Here is a 14,723-nt window from a genome sequence, read left to right on the forward strand (position 1 = left end):
GCTAGTATAGGATGCCAACTTAACTTCTCTTTATTAATACTGTAAGATTATTAGTTTCATATCAGCAATTCTAGATCATCATAATTAGAAACATTTAAACAGGAATAGAGAAATTATTCTAGATAGCAAATTTTTTTCATTGTGAGGCTTTGGTGAATTTCAAGAATTTATTTTACATTATAGACTATGTATCTTACTTTGTCTCTTCTAATTTTTTGATCCCCAATAATTTCAATAAGAATTTCAGTTGTTTCCTTTTCTAACCTAAATATGGTTTTCCATAATAAGAATTCATATAAAAACAAATCTCATCACAACCTGTAATAATTTGTGTTCTATTTTATTTTGTTATCAGGGTGAACTCCTGGTGACACTGAAGCATTTTACTGCTTAAATATTAAATTTTTAATATTTTTTAAGATAATTTCTAATTGGGTCTTTCTCAATTGCTTATCAAAACTCCTTTAAAACTTAGCTACCACTAAGAGGTTTTGAGCCCTCTTTTTTCTCTGTCATGTTCTGAGGTTAGAAAAATGAAAATTCTCTCAGAAAAAAAAAATTTTGTTATTGAACCCTCTGTACCTTAATTACAGTCATTTTAGTGATTGTTAATATCTCACACTGTCTAGATAACTCTGAATTTTTTAGCAAATACTACACAGATTACTAGAAGTAATTTAATCCTATTGCTGACTTGCTTTCTCTTAGATCTCAAACTTACTCAGATAAAAAAATAACTTCCTCAAGTTTTCTCTAAATGTTCCCCAAGGAAACATCCTGTCCTTTAATCTCATCAATTAATATTTGATGTACTTTTCTCTCAACACAGATTAGAAAATCTCTTTATCCATCTAACAGCCATTACGGATACTCTACTAACATTTCTCTAGTTCGATTTCCTCTTGTGAAATTAACTTGTAACCCTCTTTGATTTTACATTTATCATACAAAAATTCTGCTCTCAGACCAAGATTTCCAATGTAAGTCTTTCCAGACTCAGTTTCAGAAATACCACTCTCCAGTCTAAAAACTGAGCTACATATCTTTTTATGAGACATTCCATTAACGTGATCTTTTGGCGGTGAATTTTTAATTAGCAATGTTTTTTTTTTAATCTATTTTAAGTTACAGTCTCTGCATGGTCTTCCATATACTATATTGTTTTGACTTTCAATTCAGTATGAATCTTTTACATTTCAAAGGATGATAAGCATAATTTGTATATATATCAGGCTTTTTGCAAAATCTCTTGGTTCTATCAACTTCTAGTATTCTACCTATTCAGATAAACTGAGGGAAGCAGCTCATATATGTGCAATCAGATATATACTATAAGAAAGGGACTTATATTTAAATATACAACTGAAAATGTATACTAAATATATAATTTAAAAGATCTACATATCATTTTAGCTGGAATCATATCTCTCAAAAACTAAAAATGTAAAAAAATTATAGATGTTCTTTTACAGGTGAAAGATGTATACCAATTATTTGAATGGTCACAGATACTCTGGTTCTCCTTTCTAAGCACAAGGGAATCTAGTTATAAAGACTTGGAATTAGCTTTGTTAGTGATTTAGTTGCAGAAAACTGTTAACTCTGAACAGACTAAAATAGTTGACTCAAGTAGAAAATAAGAGAGTGACATCTATTAGACATCTACTACCGTTTCGGTTCTCTCGTTATATGAAGTTACACTAAGTATAATCATCTTCAGGAGTTCAACAACAGTCTAATTTAAAATGGCTAATGTCTCACAAATTACTTATTTTGGCTTTCTGTCTACTATTTTTGTCTGTTCTGAGGTTAGGAATAGAAAGCATATCAAGATAATAAAGCATAGTATAATCTCTTCAAAATTAGATACAACGGCCTTTTATGACAATATATTTTCATAAATAACTCCTTACTCTATTTCTGAATATATTTTTTTAAATGTAGAATCAAAGCACAGAAATCCTCCAAATTACAATGGTACTTAAATAGTCTTTTACCACACAGCATGCTTTTTGGAGAACAATAAAAATAAAACAAAAACTCCACAATTCTTAAAAACTAGTATCATTTTGTACAAAAACCCGCTTCTTCTAAATTAATGGCTCTTATATTTTAAATCCTTGAAAATGTAAATTACTTTAAAGTGTATAAAACCAACATGTTTAACCAGTATTTCTGTAGACATCTTAATAGTAGTAATTATACTACTCGAAGAAGTACATTTCTCAAATACGAGGAAACTGAAAAAAAAAATCCTGCCAACATTTCATAATTCCAATAGAACCATTTCAGACATTAACTCTAATAATATTAGCATCTTAAAGTGAAAATAAACAGTGTGTTCCTGTTGGAGAGAAGCAAAAACAAACTGAAAAATCCTAGGCCTCTCCTCTTTTTCACTGTAATGGTCTAATTAAATAATAACTTATCAACTATGTAAATTTTTGTCATGAAAACTTTTTTTGTTTTGCCAAATTGTAGCTCCTTTTAAGTTAGCTGTTCATAGTTAACCATTACCTCCTCCTCTTCCAGCCTCTTTAATGAATCACCAGCAAATTTAATATATTGTGTCATGAGGGTGACCAGAGCAGTATATCGGGTCCTTAGGTCCATGAACTGTGAATAATGAAATAAACGATAAAAAAATAATCTGCAGTGACTCTAAACGAGTTTAATGAACGTTGATTAATAATTGTAACATTAACTAGCCTTTGTGATGGTAAAAATACACAATCACCCAGTAATAGTAAGTAGATAGGAATGGGCTTATTACTGCTGTGCAAACCATAGTCAATGACAGTTCTCTAAATTTAATTACAAAGTACATTTGTTACTGTCTGCAGTTAATAATTAATCTTGAATAAAGCTTTCCCAAGGATTCTTTTACAACCCTTAATAAAATGCACTGTTTAGGTAAGGGCTTCTTTTTTGGGACAAGGGAGAAAGTTCTGGAAATGGACCGTAGTCAGGTTTGCACAACACTGAAGGTACCAAGCGCCACTGAACTGTACACTTAAAAATGGTTAAAATGGTACATTTTCTATTANGAGAAAGTTCTGGAAATGGACCGTAGTCAGGTTTGCACAACACTGAAGGTACCAAGCGCCACTGAACTGTACGCTTAAAAATGGTTAAAATGGTACATTTTCTATTATGTGTATTATACCACAATACAAATACAGAAATATAATATTTTAGGTACTCTTTCTCTCTTTTATATCCCCGCTCCTCTCTCTTGTACTTTTACTACCTCTTGAATAATGAGATCTGCTGAGCTCTGCATTCTTCGGCGTTTCACTGGAGACTTCTGCTGTGAATCTACCATGGCCCGGTAGGTCATTGTTTGTAATTCATAGTCCTGTATAACGGAGTCAATAAGATTAAATTAATTAAAGCAAAGCATTAATGCTTCATTCCACAGTGACTCAAATGCATAGATACTGAACCTGATTTCACTAAGTAACTTTTAAAAATTGCTGCAAAACTACATTCTTAGGAATCTATCTAATCCTGAGATATTTCCAACGTGGTAAAAAATCAGAAACATTTAGGGTGGTCAGAAAAGTTTCCTAAGTCTCTTTAGAAGCTCGTGGAAACATTTAGTTACAATATGCTAGTAATATTCAGCCTCCCTTTCCCCTGGCTAGGCAATGGAACTGTAGCTCTGGATGGCGAAGGCCCAGGCACTGGCAACAACTTCAAACGCATGAACTGTCTCCTAAGAAAGTCAAGTTCTTCCAGGGAATACTCTACCAACGTTAAAGAGAGCGAGAGAGATACACAAGCAGCACAAAGTGGTAAGAAACCAATTTCAGAGCTACGCATCTATTCTGACGTGTGTGCAGCTGTGCATGTGTGTGTGACGGAGAGAGGACGAATGAAGCAGAGGCTGACAGGTGACTCACATGTCACAGAGAATTATTAGATAAGTGTCACAGGGCTCCAATGAAGATTCTCTGTTTTCACTATTTACAGAGTGAAGTGAGTTGCAGACACTTCTTTTTTATAAGTATATTGTTGAATCACATACCTGAATATTAAATTTGATGGAAGTAACTGAATCTTCTTACCTTCACTGTAGTTGAGTACTGTTCTGCATATTTTTGACACTCATCCATTTTGCTCTGTTTCATTTCTATTTCGGACACCAGCATCTACAAACACATAGAGTTTAGAAGAAAAAAAACAAGGAACTCCATGCTCTTTAACCACTTAAGATACTCAGGAACTAAGAAATAGCCACGCCCTTTCATAGTAAAGCTCCTTAGACCTTTGCACTTAATACGTAAATAAGGCAAATGACAAACTTCTAGATTAAGCCACATAGGTGACACAGCTTCAAGGGGCTTCCAATGTAGAAATTAACTAAACTCCACAGGAATTATCCAAAAGTAGGTCTGAAGGCCCTCATTTTGATCAAAGCAAAACTAGACTCTACTGTCCCCTCAAGATGGAATAAAAAATCTCAAAGAATTCAATTCTCTGTCAAAGGTGGTTCTTTAATTTTCTACCACCAGCCATTTTTATTTATTTCAGATCCTGCAAAACTATTGTGGCCAGCAAAGTACTAAAGAGATTTCCATACTTAGGATTAAATGACCATTAGAAATCTGAACACTGTCCCAACATGCTATTTTCTTATTCCTTATACTTTCAAAAATTTTTCCAAGAAATCAAAGTACATGATGTATGTAGGTTTGGATTACAGGATTTTAATATTTATGATTTACTCCTTACCTTCCTCCAAATAGTTGCTGACTTTTTCTTTTAAAAAGGTAAAGGAAGAGAAGGGTGATTGATGACTGACCACATGCAGACAAAACCTTAGCGTAAGAAACTGTTTTTACATACCTTCTGCTGATTCAACTGTGTGGCTAGAGTTTTACTATTTTCAGGCTGATTTTCCTGAATCTTTCTCTGGGTGGTTTCAACTTGCTGAATCCAATCATCTAAAGGGTGATAGGTATCTCTGTAGTACTTTAGTGATTTGCCAATGCCTTCTAAGTCCCGTAACCTAAGAGAATAAAAACAAGAGAGTCATAGTTTCCAACAGTATCCATTAAGAGGATGGAAGGTATAGAGAGGAGAGAGGAAATAATGGTACTGCAATGCACTAAGTGTGACAACAGGGGTCTATGGAAAGAATTCAAGGCTACGGCGCCCTGAAGCCTATCTCCAAGGGCACTCCATACTGGCTGAGATGGAATATAAATATTCTGCTCTGGAATTGTGCAACTTAGTGATACTGATTATTGTAGGTTCTGGCCTAACAGGCTAAAGCTAAAAGTCAGGAAAATTGTAAACTAAACCATAATTATGATCAATCAGCATGTTTCAAATCCCCAAAGCTTGCATCAAATGGCAGTTCACTTTTGAAATAATGACAACGTAGTTCAATGGATGGTCCAATGTGGACTCAGTACTTCCTGGAACTGTGATTAAATAAAAATACCTCAGTTTCTGTGATTTTAAAATGACTACATTAAACCTACATAACACATATTTTATGGAGACTTAATAACATATATCTGAACATAATTTTACTTCTCAAGAATGGCACTATGTTATAAAAGCATTTTATTTGCATCAATATGAACCTTAAAATGAATGAGAAAGGACACTATTCCATATCATTTAGGATGAGCCCTAAAAACATCCCATATCCTTTTACTTTTCTATTTCAGTCACTGGGTAAATGATTTCAACTTTCTTGTATACTCAATTAAAATGAACATCAGGTCATTTCAATTGCTTCACACTTCTTAGGTCTAGGACAGATGCTCCACACAGCCCTCTCAAACACGTGCTCCATGCTCTTACTAAATCTTGGTTAGCTGAATGTTGTAAATCGGTCATAATTTCCTTCAGAAAAGGCAAGTAGACTTACTATACAAATGCCAGACTATATCAACAGTTCTAAGAACACATAGTTGAAAAACATTTATTTTGAAGTTAACTATCTTGCTAAAGTCCACCATATCAGAAAGAAATATAATTAGGTAGAGCTCTTGCAATTAACAAAATTAACTACATATGGAAGGTAACTACATGAAAGTAACTATCTACAGAAGTTTTAAAAAAACCTAGTAAGTTTAGATTTTACCTAGAACACAAGGATAAATATTAAATCTGTGCTGAAACCGAAAAAAAGAAGGATACTAACCTGTTGTCAATCTGAACATGAATATTTTGCCACCTTTCAACTAATTGATCTGCTTTTTCTTTGTGCCAGTCAAAATCAAGGTCCCGTTCTTTATATGTTTTAAACATTTCATCACTGATGGCTTTAGCTTTCTGCAACTCATCCTCTAATGCATGGAATACTTCTCTCTTTTCATCTACTTCAGATCTCCATTGCTAAAATACATTAATTAGTGAAAGTTATAAAAATGTCTCAACCACTATGTAAACACATGATCTAATTTTACAAATTATTTGCAAATGACTGATATAAAATCAGATAAAGGAAAGACTATCTTTCATATACAAAAATGATATGTTAGGCTGAGCCATATGAAACTGTCAATATTTGGTTGCACTCTGATCTAAAAAAAAAACTATTTTATAAAGTTCAGCCTAATAAAATTTGCATATCAATAAAACAAAATATATTGCACGAGCAAGTTTGCTACCTCTGTAAGTCTTTTTAATTGCCTATTTCTTAAACATCTACTAATCTCATTGTTTAAAAATGAATACATGCATTAAAAATCAATGAGATCATTTGTCACAACTACTTTGCAATAATTTCATACTCAATGCTTTATACATAGAAAGATCAATACAGATGAATACAGCTACCAGTCTTTTTCCTCTCCTGAATTAACTCCTCTACTTACCTCCTTGATGCCTTAAAATAACTACCTCTTTCAGCAGGAGAATCCATTAAAAATAATGTAATTTTTAGCTTCAACTCCTTTTGCTGACATGAATTGATTATAAAAAGCTATTATCACAAAAATGATGCAAATTTCAAATGAGAAGAACTCTCCTCAAACTAAAAATGACTTATTTACACAACGCTATGGTTATATAGAGATATGAAATGAAATGAATACAAATGTATTCAACCTAAGTTATTTACTAGTTGATGCTTGAAGATCTGCCTGCTAGAGAATACTTCTAGAGTACCATCTTAGCAAACAGCCGTATGTACCAAAAGGTACATACCTTTAAAGTACTTATTAGGTTCTCGATATTATTCTTGTCAGCTATAACAGCTTCTTCTTCACACAGTTTAGTTTCATAGAGCTTTACAAGGGCTTCTGCTGCCTGAGTGTTTTTCAACACCAGATTAACAGTTTTCAGTCTAAAAAAGAGAATGCAACAATAGCCTACTATTAGTAAATGCTTATTTTCCAATAATGCAGTCATGAAGCACCATTACAATGCACGATATAGCACGTTCTTCGTCTTGGAACACCGACACGTTTCCTATGAGATTAACATTCAGCTCACTCTCTTAACGGAGGGCGTTTGCTCCAATCCACCCCCTGCCCCGCAGATGGTATTCTTCAAGAGATTCTAGGGTAAGGTGATCTTCTTTCAGCCCTTCTTTACACCAAGCTTGAGAGGAAAATCCTCCAGGCTACAACTGCTAAGGGACTAAAACCATAGGCAAAACGTGGGAAAATCATACAGACACCCTAATCTCTGAGGCCCATTTCCTTTCAGCATGATGCATAATAACTTCATGGAAATAATTAACACATTTGTTATTAAGACAAAAAAGGGAATACTTACATTCATTTTTGTGAATGTTCTTAAATGAACAGCACACACATATATATTCATATATACACACAAATAGGACAGTTGTATGAAGCAAATTTATAGTAAGACAGAGGTTATACATACTTCTCTATGTAAGTAGAAGACATAGAATAGACTTGGTTCATGTTCTGAATGACCACACCGAGCTCAGATCGTAAGGTGGGAACTGATGCAGAGGTTGCTGCTTGACTGAAAAATTCTTCACATTTATTTGTGATTGTTCCCAAGTCATCTTTAAGTCGCTCCAGTTCTTTCTTTAGTTTCTGTAAAATAAAGAATAAACAGAAGTATTAGGCTATCACTCTAGATGGGGCATTGTTCTTAAGACAGTTTAAAAACACACGGTTTACATTATAATCACGGACTTGAAAAGCTAAGTATTCTTTACTTTTTCTTTATCAAGGAAACTAAGCCACGGTATTCAAGTTTTATAATCAGTAATTCCTTTACTGCCTATCTCCTCAGGCACAAACATCTAACTTAGTGTTTCTGCATTCAGCAGGTGATCAACAAACATGTAATGGCTTTCACTATGAGAAACCCCAAGAGCCTCCATCATAGGGGGTAAGAGGGTGCAAGTTTCTGCGTTTACCTGAGTCAAAGGTAAAACTAAATTAGAGAATTCTAGTTCATAAGCAATAAATACATAATTAGAATTCACAAAGTGACGAGTGGGCAAAGCTGAGCACATGAGAAGGCACTGGAGTTAACAATGAAAGTTACTGAGACAGTAATTTACCTTCAGTGAATTCTGTCCTAACACATTTACAAATCTCACCTCCTGCTCCGTGATTCTGAACACACTTTCATGCAAATCATCTCTTTCCAGTGGAGTGCGGATCTGCCTAATCAAACGATCTTCACAACTCTCTAACCGAAGTCTAATGTTTCGAACTTCAGAGATGTAGAGATTATACACGGATTCCTCTTGTTCCTCTGTGAAAGTAAATATAATGTTTAGAAAACAGTTTGTTTTATGTCTTCTGGATGTTGCTGGTCAAACTAAGGTTACCTGTCGTCACCACAATCCCACCCTAAGGACATGAACCTTAAAACAGTCGACCTTACAATTTGTGAACAGTTAATAAAATTTCCCTAATGCTATTCTAAGTGCCAATTTCTGATTTAGGATGTCCAAGGAAAGTAACATAGTATGCTGTTTTATGTTCACAAAAATCTGAATTACATTAGCTGCAGCTTAATCTTTAAAATTAAAAAAAATACTTAAAAATGAAATGTAGGTAAAGAATTTGTTGATATTTAAAATTTTTTTAAACAGAATACTAATAAAGTTTTTGTCTCTAAGTAATATCAAAAGAGTCCAGAATAAACTTTATATTTAATAAAAGTTAACTAAACAAAATCTTTTCCTTTAACCTCTGTATAAAATCCAGGTTTGGTCATGGGAAATCTCTGTACCTTCCTCTCAATTTTGCGATGAATCTAAAACCGCTCTAAAAAATCAAGTGTGTTTTAAAAAAAAAATCCAGGTTTGGTACATGGAAAAATAACTGAATCTTTCCAAAAGCTAAAAGATCATTCTGAACATTACATTACAAAACACTGAAAATGTTGAAAACCAGATGTGTTGAGAATTCACCACTTGTCACATTATTTGGTAGGCATCTTTTTATTAATTGATCATTTAGAAATAAATGAATCCCTCCTTGCTTCTTCCTACCTCACAAATGCTTTTAACGTTCCAGCACCTGTGGCCACCTATCATAGGCTGAGTGACATAACACAATGAAGATCGATTCCCACTGAGCAGAAAGGAGCCTAGACTAAACACCTATGGGGAAAAAATACAAGGATTCCCATGATTTACCTCTTTCTGCTGATTTAAGAAGTTCTTGATAATACTGCTTACATACATTAACCTCCTTCTCCAGTTGTGTTATATCTGAGCCCGAAAATATTTGGGATTCCTGGCTATCTTCCAGGAAATCTTCAAAACGAGATTGTAGGTTACTGAGAACTTGCTGATGTTCACCAGGTAACATTGTCTTTATCTAAAGAAGATTAATAATCCATGTAAGCAAGCAATTATGATACTAACGGTAAATGGGCCAGATCTTAAGTTAGGGTCTTCTGGGATATGTCAGTTCATAGTAATAGTCATAAATAGAAGAACCACGTGAAATTAATGTTACTTTTTATTAACAATTATGAGTTTTAATAGATAAGGAAATACGAGGCTATAAAACATCAAAAAATGAAATCAAACTACATCCACCCCTATAAGTCCAAATACTCTATCCTGCCTCCCTACCAAAATGTAATAAGCACTGAATGAAATATGTGATCTCCAGATTTCCCCCATTCTTAGAAAATGCCCTGTATATAGCAAGTAGGTAACAAATATTTATTAAACAGATGAATATTAGCATGGATCTGCTGGACTCCATCCTATTCTGGAACAAATACAAACTCCATCCCTCACGATAATGTGCCCCACATTTTTGGACAGATGAGGCTGATGTGCAGATTCCTACTTACTGAAGCCACATTGCTTGCTCGAATTCTGTCAATTTCATTGATGAGATAATGCCAGGACACTACACTCTTCATGTTTATGTGAGACTCATGCCAAAGAGTCAGGACATTCTGATACTGTTGCTCAATTCTGAAATATATGAAAAAAGCAAACAAACCAAATACTTGATTAAGCCTTTTCACTCCCTCTGAAAACATGCTATAATTTTTCTTCCTGTTTGCAAACTATCCCATGTTTACTAGTTCTAGATCCTTCTGATCCCAGGGGCCTTGACAAAATATTGACTGTTTCTTTAAACTTCAGAGAGCCTCTGAACCCATCTCTATGTGTTTAGTGAATGCATACAAACCTGTTTGCAAAGTCAACGGCTTCTTTGTTCGGTGGAGGAACTGTGAAGCACACAGATGGGACCATTGCCTCATTCCCAGTAGGGCTAATGACCTTCCATTTAGCACGATGAGAGTTGTTGGCCAAAACACACTCATCATCTTTGTAAATGGTTATCTGGTTTTAAATGAAGAAAAGAATAACCAAATGAGATCACTGTTGACTAATCCTTTACCATACCCAATCTTGGGATTTTGTTTTGTTTTGTTTTTTTGAGGTGGAAAATACCACTGGTCAGCAATATCACCTCATTTTTAAAAGATAAGAATACTGCCAGAAACCGGTCTGTTTCTAGAATACCTCAATTTGTCTGTAGTCACAGATAGCTTTGATTGGAATAGAAGTTTTGAGTGGACAGTCAGGATTCCTTGGCTTCAGCTGAATTATTGTTTTTGCTCTCCCCATCAGGCTTGCTACGGTGCTTTTATACTGCAAAAGTTCTTCTTTCTCTTCCTAAGTAATAAATAAGACAGATTTTAAAAAGTAGAAGACTTGTGTTCTCTCTTCTTTTAGGGCTTTATACAAATAAAATTTCATCACAAAAGCCTTCCCTGACCACCTGGTCTAAACACTCAATCCCCCTCCATCCCCTCTTGCATCTCTCTTCCCTTGTTTTTTTTCCTCTTTGGCATTTACCACTACACTACATATTTTACTTATTTATCGTGTTTAAGGTCTGTTCTCCCTTTAGCATGTAAACACCAGGAGAGCAGAGACTCTTGTCTGTTTTCCTCACTGCTCTATCTCCAGTACTGAAAACAGTGTCTAGGATATAAAAAGTGCTTACAGTTTTTTGTGACTAAACACACACACACATACACAGAACACTCTCAAAACATTTATCTAAAATATTGAGGCAATCACATAAAAAGCACTTTTGTTGTACTTGTTAACAGAAAATATTAAAACTGAATGTTTGATTGAATGAGGTGGAAATATCAAGAGTACCCATAAAGTATAAAGTTCTGCATATATAAAAATTTGATGAAATACTAATCTAATCCTGATTATACATGACTGACGAAATACACAGGTGTCTGTTCTGTACCATTGACTCCTGAACAAGGTCTTCCAGCTTGTGAATGCTGCTTGATCGATCACAGCTGTACTTCCGCTGAATGGCGTCCTTTAGATTCCTTAAGTAATCAGTAGCTTCTTTGGCATCATTGAAAAACTATAGAAAGATAAAAACTGGCAGTTAGAGTGTATCAAATGCCAGTAAAGCAGAGAGTTAGTGGTCAAGTCAGAGTACCAGAGCCCTGTGGACCCCTCGTGAGTGAGAACAGAAAAAAATCACAAGACCACCTAACAGTCACATGGCTCCTTCACCAAATGACTCTTGAGTTTGGATGATTATCCGTAAGCGTCTAAAGTTTATATGTATCTATATTGTGTTTTGACCCTATATCATTTTGGCTGAAATTCTGTTCTACAAATAATTTTTAAGTAGGAGAGAAACTCCAAGAATATTTTAAAATTTCTGAAAAATAAAAAAAGAGCTCTCTGTAATGAAACATTTCTTTATAAAAGATACTTATAACGATTTTCTGACATTTTTAAAGGTTTTTAAAGGATTTCCTCCTTAATAGATTGCTTCGATCTATCCTATAGGACCCATATATTCTACAAAGAAAATACTTCAGTTTATTTCCCCCATGCATTACATACATGTCCTTAGTAAACTTGAAGGTGCTTTCTATAAATGGGCCAAAATCACAACACCATCACCTGACATGACTCTATTCACACACCTCGAAATATGCGGTGTTTTCCTTTATGTGCTGCTCCACACACTGGCACAGCTGTAAGATCCAGCTCCACTGCGTCTGCATTGCCGCTCGGTAGGCCTTAAAGATTAAACACAACCACTGCAACTGGCTGAAGAGCAACGATGTGCGTATACAGCAAAGCTTTTAAAGGCTTAAAAACTCTGCTATCTAAACAGACGAGATTAACAGAGTAAGACTTGAAAATTAGGGTAGTGAAATGTCCCTCTAATGTAAGAGTCCTTACTTGCATGAGGCCAGTCCTAAAAACTTAAATATAAATTAAAAATAAAAATGTAAAAAATACAGACCAAAATAAATGGTTCTGTAGTTTCCGCTTTGTTTTTGTTTCTAAAACTAGAAGCAAAACTAGAAAGTCTTGGGGGGAGGGGGGTGACTTACGTGTTTGTTTTTGCCAGGGGAGGGTTTGGGGAGAGTGGAGAAGAGAGAGTGCAATCCCTTATCACTGTAATTCTGGAACTGTAATTATCATCATACTAAGAATTTTTATTTAAAATATTTTTACTTGAATTTTTAATACAAAGTAAATCTCTCACAAGAGCAAAAACGTAACAGAAAGAACATCTACTTAAAGAAAACATAAAACAGCTGCAATTCACTGACTTCCAGAAGAGGGCGATCTAGATGCTTTAATGACTACCTTAAGTCAGCCTGTCATTCTTCCCCTTCTGGAAAAACTCACTCCTGCAGAGCTATGCTCAGGCAGGCTTTCTGAATGGAATACACAATGCAGCACTGGAAATCTGGCAACATATCCCGGTCATATTACCTGTGCCCTCAAATTAAGCTACTTTCAGCAAATTGGCTATAAAAGACATATCATTGTGTGTTGTTAGATTATTAGTTTCTTTTTTCATATAACATATGAAATAGTGTTGATAATTAACTAAATACTATCCACATACCCACAAGACATTGGATAGACCAATGGAATCGTAAAGATGACTCAGGCTTAATTGTATCCCTCAAACTTTTAGTTAATTAGATTAACATCTCTACATAAAAGTAATCAGGTTCACATTCACATTACCCAGGCCCATTAAAATTCTTAGCCTGTAATCATATCCCCTAACAGTTTTCATCTCTACCTTGAAGAATACTCTATTTTTAGTTTATCATCGTACAAAAGGATACAGACCCTTCATGATTCTAATTTGCTTTCCCTATTACTCCCCCTACTCTACTGTGTCTTTAACTTCCTATGTGGCATTTCATGGGCACGCAAGACTGCATTTTTATATGAAGAAGGTCAAATATAATAGTCCCAAAACTTCCTACTGAGGTTTAGAATTGTACTATTTTTTTGTACTGTGGCGATTCCAGTGAACAAAGACTATCGGACACCTCTCCTCAACTGTGAGAGTTTGAAGCAGGTAACATTTTAAGCACAGCTCCATTTGTTCCCTCTGGCAATCTACCACGTTTCTCCATGTTTGACGCTCCTCTCACTCCTATATAACCCCCTTTACATTTAGAAAGTCACCGACTCTAACTAGTATATAATAGGACTAAAAAGTAAATAGGCTACCACTACTGCACGGGAAACCTGATAAATCCCCTCCCAATTCTCTGCTTCTGGATTTGAGATGTGTGCACTATGCCATGAGGCTTTGCCAGGCTGTTGTTCCAATACACCTCACAAAATCAGACCATGAATAAAATTATTAAGTAATAACAACAAACACTTCCTGGAACATATGTACCAAGAACTGTACTAAGTGAGAGTATGTTATTCATCCCGTTCTTAATGGGTTAGAAGGATCACCCCCATTTTGGACAGGTGAGGGAGACAAGTAGGTTACATCACTTGCACAATATCACAGTCAAGAAGAAATAAAAAAATCAAAGTCTGTGAAGTCAAGATCCTTCATATTTACTGTAATACATCTCTTTAGCCACGGTAGTTGACAAAGGTACCTTTATTTGAAGTGATGGTGGGTGACACACTTAGAGAAAGCAAGAGAGTTAAAGGCAAGAATCACGATGATTTATCAGAAATGTTATTTTTGAGCCATGCTGTATTAAAAGTTTGTATTTTCCAATTTATCAGTAATAAAAGAATCTGAAAGGTAATCATCAAATGTCAATATTCAACCATGACCTAGTTATACTTTCTGACTTACCTCGATCGTCAGTCGGGCTGGGTGATTTTCCAAAAGTAGCTGTTCTGCAATCTCTTGAACTGACTTAATATTTTCCTCCTTTTGATCCAGCTCTCTCATTAATTCCTAATGTAAGAAAGAATGAAGCAGCGAGGTTAGAAAGGAGATCTAAACCTG

General features: G+C 34.8%; 1 protein-coding gene across 25 annotated transcripts in view; it reads right to left on the bottom strand.

Moving 5' to 3' along the window:
- The window catches only part of DST (dystonin), a 472,609-nt gene that overhangs the window by 145,482 nt on the left and 312,404 nt on the right, over nucleotides 1-14,723 (bottom strand). For all 25 annotated transcript variants that reach the window (XM_034648017.1, XM_034648015.1, XM_034648006.1 and 22 more), the window contains 15 exons: nucleotides 14,568-14,672; nucleotides 12,409-12,504; nucleotides 11,706-11,831; nucleotides 10,958-11,110; nucleotides 10,620-10,774; nucleotides 10,273-10,399; nucleotides 9,602-9,785; nucleotides 8,552-8,709; nucleotides 7,858-8,036; nucleotides 7,171-7,309; nucleotides 6,164-6,357; nucleotides 4,852-5,014; nucleotides 4,071-4,154; nucleotides 3,251-3,358; nucleotides 2,518-2,616 (listed from right to left, as the gene is read on the bottom strand). In XM_034648017.1, the coding sequence (XP_034503908.1) occupies nucleotides 2,518-2,616; nucleotides 3,251-3,358; nucleotides 4,071-4,154; nucleotides 4,852-5,014; nucleotides 6,164-6,357; nucleotides 7,171-7,309; nucleotides 7,858-8,036; nucleotides 8,552-8,709; nucleotides 9,602-9,785; nucleotides 10,273-10,399; nucleotides 10,620-10,774; nucleotides 10,958-11,110; nucleotides 11,706-11,831; nucleotides 12,409-12,504; nucleotides 14,568-14,672 (2,070 nt within the window). The remainder of the gene's footprint in view (nucleotides 1-2,517; nucleotides 2,617-3,250; nucleotides 3,359-4,070; nucleotides 4,155-4,851; nucleotides 5,015-6,163; nucleotides 6,358-7,170; nucleotides 7,310-7,857; nucleotides 8,037-8,551; nucleotides 8,710-9,601; nucleotides 9,786-10,272; nucleotides 10,400-10,619; nucleotides 10,775-10,957; nucleotides 11,111-11,705; nucleotides 11,832-12,408; nucleotides 12,505-14,567; nucleotides 14,673-14,723) is intronic.

This window comes from Ailuropoda melanoleuca, chromosome 19 (assembly GCF_002007445.2).
Source record: "Ailuropoda melanoleuca isolate Jingjing chromosome 19, ASM200744v2, whole genome shotgun sequence".
In the NCBI taxonomy this organism is placed as follows: Eukaryota; Metazoa; Chordata; class Mammalia; order Carnivora; family Ursidae; genus Ailuropoda; species Ailuropoda melanoleuca.